Raw genomic sequence first — 7,668 nt, 5'->3', positions numbered from 1 at the left:
CAGATTACCCCTGTCTATCAGAGATTTCCTCTTGCCATTGGTCATGTTGTGCCTCTTTAGTTGCATAATAGCAATGGCAGAGATCCACGGGAGGGTTACAACAACTCGGAACTCCAGGAACATTAATTCCTCAACAATTTCTATGTGCAGTTCTAGTGGGTGTACAAGTGAAAATATTTAGCTTCCCATTCCTCTTTCTGCCCCTCCTGGGAGAAGCAGATCTCTGTGAGGAATAAAGGAAGAGGAGGATATGGTGCAACAGAGGTGGAACTCTTCTTTCTGATGCCGACAGGAGTTCTACATGTATGGTATCATTCATATAGGTGGAAAGGGAACTTCAGGCTTAGGATGTAGCGTATTTGAAAAGATGATGAAAATGATACCTGATTTAGCAATAAATTCCCTTATTCCATGTTTGTAAAGCAAACCGGCAATCCCCTGCAATGCTTTATTCTCAATGATGACAAGAACAAGTATGTTAAGATCCAAGCAAAGAAAGGCATTGTGGTGCACAAAGACAAAACCTTTACTGCACCTATTAGAACAAGCTGCACAAAAATATGTCTGTAGATGGTGATCTTTCTAATATATACTAACTTACTTCTTTCTTTTATGGAATACTTACAACACCTACCTCTTACCTACTCATGAAACCAATGTTAGATTTCCAATGAGACTACAATGGATTTGGGCTTAAAGCAACTTTACTCTTTTTTTTTCTTTTGAAAGGATTTAATTAGTTTTCTTTTTTCTGAGCATTTTGTTCTAGATGTCCCTACACAGAGCAGCTCACATTTTAATTACACATTCAAGAATGCTGCATGTTTTGGGGGGTTGTTCTTTTTTTTTGTAAACCAAATCACATAAGCATTAGCAGTTTCTGTTCTGTAAACAAGACTGCTTGTTGCTTGGGACCACTAAGATGCTTCTGCGTTTTTCTTGTTTTAGGTACTGTTAATTTTGCTAATGGCTTTATATGTTATAACATTTTATATAATCAATGTCACACTACATTTAAAAATAAATGTTTTCCATCTGGCAAAACAGAAGATGGTAAAGGCCCTGCTCTAACACAGTGAATGATCAAAAGGCAGCAGGGGTACCTGTTGCTGTTGATGGTAACTGTTGGATAGTGAAGGTTGGCCTGGTGGGGGCAACCTGTTAAGACCAGATCTCTGGGCTGCTTTGAAAAAACAGTTTGGTTCAAGGTATCTTCACTGGAGGTAAACCACATGATACAAGCCGAGGGCCTACGCTTGATACTGTGGAAACGTGTTTGAGCCGAATTCATCTGACAACTGAGGTCAGTAAGGTATAGTGAAGACCTCTGAGATCCTCCTATTAGGGAGGAACCTGGCTCATGATGTGTCCTAAATTATATTCGATGACAGGAGATAGGAAACAAAAGGATGAGTACATTTTTTAGCAACAGATGTCTTCAAAAGGAAAGACTGAACCTGTCAGTGGTAGGTCAAGTCATTTTGCCAACACATCTACATTCAGTGTTTCCCAGATGTTTGAGAGAGAATATTCTGATTACCAGGCTAGTTTAATTAGCCTTCCTATCAATTTATTCAGCATTCCCATAATTCATTATCTATATCTTTCAAGAGACTGAAGGTTTATTTTTCTGTTTTTACATGTCACTCCCCCCCCCCCATCAAATCAACAGGAATTCTACACTCAACTTAATGAAGCATGAAAGCTCCTGTTAAGGATCTGTTGTGGGTATTCAAACTATAGATTTTTCATGTTCAGGACATTCATAATAGTTGTTATTACTGTTTTCTGCATATGTGTGTTTTTATTTCTGTTTCTGATTCTCCTCTATTCTCCCCTGGCCTTGCCTCCACCCATATGGAGAGGGAAACTATGGAAATCTATGAAATTTGACCAAAAGGAAGTATGGGATGGTATTTGAGGCACTGAGCAAGGAATCAAGAGAGTTGGGGCCAAACTACAGACTTGTGATTTAATCTCAGGCAAATCACTTAATTTGCTTCTTTCAAACTTATTATTGGGAGTTAACTTTTAATGGAAAATTTGCCTAACTGCTGTAGACTGCTTTAAAATGTCTTAGCCTTAGTGTCTTCAGGTTTCAGTTCCATATTTTTAAACTGAAGAATATAGTTATTGTTCATTTTACATTAAATACATTAGTGATTTAGAGACACTCAGATATTCTGCTAATTAGACCAGATAGATGGATAAATAGCTTTAATTTATGCACATTAACACAATTTTCAAAACATGTACAATTTAAGGAGTAAATGCATATGGAAACTCCTCTTATCAAATAGATGTAGATACTTTCTAAAATAAGTGTGTTATATTCTTCAAAGACTACACTTGGCTCTTCAGTGCCATTATGCAAATCTATAGTTTATGACATGCTGAGAGTTGTAGCATCCTAGCAAGTTATGGAACAGTGTCATGTTTAGTACTTATGTATGTTAAGGCAAGTTATGGGAAAGCTATACACATACAAAATATTTTAACATCAATTGTACAATTTTAAACTCAAAAGGGGATCAGATAGTCATTCATATAATTTAATGGCCTGACATTTTTAAAAAAAAATTATTAATCAGCCAGAATAGTCAAGTCCTTGTCTTTCATTTCTGGAATTTAAAACATGATGTGATCATTTTAGGAAAAGATAAAAAGCTTTTTCTTAATACGCAAATTTTTAGTAGAAAACAGCTATAAAATTTAAAATCCCTATGTTCTCCTCTGCTGCTGTGTGGAATGGCAGATGGCAGGATAGAGATCATCTTATAGATTATGCATTTCTGATGTAGTTAGTCTATACAGTGCATTTCTACCTTACCTTGTGCTTGACTTCATACTGACACAGCTAGCTACCCCAGCCTGCCCTTGGTCATGCCATTATATCCAGAATGAAGGAAACAGAATTACCTGGGTCAGCTGTTTTTCCTTCTTTCCTTCCTACAAGCCCTTCAACAGGGCACTTCATGGGATGCTAACTGTGGGAAGGAGACCAGTCTGACTCTTGAAATTTTCTCTCTTGATAGAAAGCTGCTAACCTGGCTTCTTTGCTCATTCAAAATATGAGCCTGACTGGGCAACCAGCTGGTTACCAAATGGTCACTGCAGCTTTTGCAAAGCAGGAATGTAAACTTTGAGCTTTTCAGTTTCATTTTGCTTTCCTGCAGGCATGTACCTATTATGTCATGCAACTTGCTGAACAATGTAACAGCATGAACTTCAGTTTGTGGAGGAGAAAAAAAAAATCACAAGGCTGGGGAGAAAACAGCCCTGTGTACATGTTCAGCATACAAATGTGTGTGTTTTACAGAGAAACTGGATGCTTTTTTTTCAGGGCATAAGAGTTTTAAAATCTTTTGTTTGAGGCTTCTGAATTACCGTGGAAAATGGTTTCATCGATAAATATAAACCACATTTTGTGCTCATTAACCATCAGAGTCCTGATCCTTCAAGTGCTTAACTTGAAATATACACAGTCTCATTTATTTCACTGAAATACTTAGGTAGTAAAGGTAGGCACATTATTAAGTATTTGTAGGATCAGGGCTAAAGTAGTCAATGGGCATAGACCATTAAGTGAAGTAATGCTTATATCCTAAAAACCACAGAGGCTTTTTTGTTCTAATCAACTATCACTCCCTACTGGAGCCATTCAGCTTCCTGAAGCCGTATATTTATGATCCAGACGTATGACTTTCTTGAATATTAATGTACTATCTAGAGTAAGTGCATGGAGTATATTTTTGCAAGTACAGCACCTCTTATATAATGGACCAATAATTAGAAAATGTGCAATTTCAATGCATGTTTTATCTGAGAAGGTACTTCATTTAGGAAGTATTTGTAGATGAAGGTATTGATGTCAAAGACAACGTTCTTGGCCAAGTTTAAGAGTTCACAGCCAAGGCCCCTGAAAAAAATTATCATAATGGGTGCTGTCATCTTTAAATGTGAATTAGGACAATGCTTTTCTTTGTAAATGCATCCACTAGCATAAAACCCTTCACGGTACCAGACTTCATTAAATTCTACAATGATGTAAAATAACACTGACGATAACAACAGCATAGTTTTAATCTATCTAGCTGCTTGTGTGGCCTTTGCCACTACTGTTATTCATAAACCGTTTACACCTTGTGAGAGGATTTTATCACAAAACTCTTGTGGAGTAGGGCAGTATTATAGATACTCTATAGATGAGGAACTGAAGCACCAAGAGCGCCTATAGACGACGCACAACAGCAGACTCCAGTGTCACATGTATCCTTGTCCCCATATTTGAAAAATGGCAAAGGGGGCACTTTAACTAAAGCTATTTCAATGAACTTTAGTTAAAGCACCCCCACCACCATTTTTTCAGCATGGGGACACTAATACACATGACGCTTTGGTACTTTAGAGCAGCTTGGTGCCACTCTAATTAAAGTGCCACCCTGCTCCCCACTCCACTTCCAGAGTATGTCTATAAATGCCCCAAAGAACATATGGTTTGCCATCAGAGAACTGTTAGCTGAAGCTGGAAATAATGTTTTTTTAAAACCAAGCCCGGCATCTATTTTGACTTGAAATATACAAATATCTTATGCAAACATGCCTAGCTTAGCTGGAGCTAACTGGCTTATCCTGGCAGGGTCTGGGGAAGTACAACTCAGGTGCTGCTGATACTCAAACTATCACTGCTGTGGGGAGGACAGCAGCTTGACTTATAACACATTGTTGCAGTGCTGCTCAGCAGTGTAAGTAGAAGTGGGCAAGTGGGTCAGCAGCCCCGGGTACCAGTTTAGAAGGGTGCAAGAATAGCAGCTGTCCCCACTGCCAACCTGGCCACCACCAGGGTGCAATAATTCCTAGTTACACTTCTGATGCTAATCCAATCAGCTGTGTAGCTCCGTTATTGTTGAACAGTGCTCTCAGTCAGGCCGGGCTGCTTGTGGGGGATAACTTGAGTATATTAACTCACATGAGCTCACGTCGTGAAGACAAATTGTGAAGTGATTGTTTCAAGGTCAAGGAAATTGTGGGTCTGATAAAAGAACTGGCACTTGCTTTTATGACTCATGTCCACTCTTCTGTCTACCCTTTCTAACTTTTATACATATGCTATTGGAATGTTTTAACCAATGTTAGAAGGCAATAATTACTCCATTGCAGGTTTTTAATAAATGTCTTGGCTTCTATTTAAAATACAAAACAACAAAAAGAAAGCAAACAACTTTTGGAGGCTTATGTGCCACAGGGAAATATTATAACTAATGATGATAATGAATACATTACTTTTACAGCATTCTAAGTACTGAAACCTTGTGCTGTTAAGTACCCTAGTGGGGTTTATACTAATATAAAATGTAATAAAATAGAGGTCACTGTCTCTTTAAGCTACAGAAAGGAAATGTATCTGCTTCCAAGGGATGACTAGTGTGTGCTTATCTAATTGACTGTGTATTTTGTCTAGGTGTTGAGGGACAGCTAAGAGAATGAAGGCTCTAAGTCCCCAGCGGAAGCATGATATGGCGATGCAGTGCTGGTGCTGAATTGTTCTCTCTGATGGCTCTATGGGAGTGGATAGCACTGAGTCTTCATTGCTGGGTTTTAACGGTTGCTGCTGTTTCGGATCAGCATGCCACAAGCCCCTTCGACTGGCTCCTTTCTGATAAGGGACCCTTCCATCGTTCGCAGGAATATACAGATTTTGTGGACAGAAGTCGCCAGGGATTTAGCACAAGATACAAGATTTACAGGTATGAAGCAAAGGGGAAGCAATTACAGAGGTATCATCCTTAAGAAGTTGTATACAAATGACAAGAGGTTTCTTTAGGTGAATGTCTCAGGTGTGGGAACAAATTCACAGAAAACATCTTGCTGAAATACAGTAAAGTCTGGGTAATTTAGCCACTCTAAAGGGAATGCAAAAAATAGTAAATTATCCAGGATCAAATAATTTATTGGGAGTTAGCAATGAGGGAGGAAAAGGGGGAAGGGGACTGCTAGCAAAAAATCAGAGAAACAGCAAATCGAACTGTTCTGGTGAGTTACCACATAGGCAACTTAACCAGAGTTTACTGTATATGTAGAACCACATCTGCACTGTGTACTATGGGAATACCTGCTAATGCTGTTTCTATTTTGTTGCAAAATAAATTGGTGGATGATAATGTTGAAATTAGAAATCATAGACATGAACAATATTTTTCCTGGTCTCTGTTCCAAAGAAACATTAGGACCAGGAATGTCTTGAAATATTCACTTCACCTCCCAAATATTGTGATGACCTTTCTCAAACAGAATTGTAACTTGCTCCTCAAATAGTATAGTAATACCAGCGGAATCGCTCAAGGCATGAGTTGAATCCTGGCTCCACTAAAACCAATCTTAGAATTATGGAAAAATAGGAATGGACTTGAGGATGCCATATAGTCCCACCTGCAACTCAAGACAGGATCATCCCTGTATAAACCATCCCAGACAAGTATTTGTCTAACCTGCTCTTAAATACTACTGATGATCGATTCCACAAGCTTTCCAGGTAGACTGTTCCAGGGCTTAGCTCAGAAAATGCTGCCTAATATCTAACCCAAACTTCCCCCTGTTTTAATATAAGCCCTTTACTTCCTAGCTCATCCTCTGTACATAGAGAAGACAATTGCTGAACACTTTTTATAAAAACTGTTTTTCCCCTTAATTCAAAGACTGTTATCAAGCCTCGCATCTCTCCCAAACATCTCTTCTCTGGACTAAATAATACAAATTCGTCCTTTTTTCATATGTCATGTTTTGTAAGCAGTTATTTGTTGTTGTTTTTTGTTGCTGCTGTTCTCTCACTTTTTGCCACAACTTTCTCGAAAGTGTCCAAAATAGGATTAAGTATTCCAGATCAGTGGTGCTGAATAGAATAGAAGCTTCCAAGAGAGAGGATGTGATAATGCAATACAGAGCAAATTATCAGCTTACCTCATATCTCACTTTCCTCCCTGCTTTCTTCTTATTCTTCCTTAAATTTAAATGGATTAAATAGTTTACATAAGTGGTCACATATTTCTCACAGATTATTCTGTGGTAGTTTCCAGCTCCTTTTCTAAGGATGGAGCTGCAGATAAAAGAAGGAAACAATATATTCTTTGGTCTGTGTCCTCAGTCAAATTGTTGTTAGCTTGTAATAGATTTAGACTGTTTTAAGTCCATACATTTTGTATCTTAAAAGACCTTGAATATTTTCCTTTTCTTTGTGCATACACCAGAGGGTGCTATATTGCAGGTCAATTTTGCTATATGATCTCTTGAAGTATAAAGAGGAATTAAAGCATTTTGAAAATAAAGTGTGATTCAGAAATGTGCCTGATGAAGTGGCTTGTCTCAACAGAACTGTAGCACCCAATATTTATTGCATTTTAAGAGCCAGCTGTCTGATTCAGTATTGTAAAGCCAATAATACAAAGTCTGTGACAGCATATTTTATTCCCATTATTTTACGTTAGCCAACAGTGCACCAAAAGTATCTTGGTAACAAAATTAAAGAAAGAGTCACATTTCAGTTCAGTCCGTTCACTAAGGTCTTTTGGACTTTTTTCCCTCTGAACCAAAATTATAGAAACATTATTAAGTCTGGAATGTCTGATATACATAGTGATGAACACACACACACACACACACACACACACACAC

The 7,668-nt window shown here is 38.0% G+C and overlaps 1 protein-coding gene across 1 annotated transcript in view; it reads left to right on the top strand.

Annotated features, from left to right (window-relative positions):
• Positions 1-7,668, top strand: part of BRINP3 (BMP/retinoic acid inducible neural specific 3) — a 404,685-nt gene that overhangs the window by 23,359 nt on the left and 373,658 nt on the right. The window contains exon 2 of the mRNA XM_019501735.1: positions 5,462-5,747. Coding sequence (XP_019357280.1) covers positions 5,512-5,747 — 236 coding nt within the window. The 5' untranslated portion in view covers positions 5,462-5,511. The remainder of the gene's footprint in view (positions 1-5,461; positions 5,748-7,668) is intronic.

The sequence above is a fragment of the Gavialis gangeticus genome, unplaced genomic scaffold, assembly GCF_001723915.1.
Source record: "Gavialis gangeticus isolate Ggan-Ray unplaced genomic scaffold, GavGan_comp1, whole genome shotgun sequence".
NCBI classification, from domain to species: domain Eukaryota; kingdom Metazoa; phylum Chordata; order Crocodylia; family Gavialidae; genus Gavialis; species Gavialis gangeticus.
This window is presented reverse-complemented; position numbering and strand designations above follow the sequence as displayed.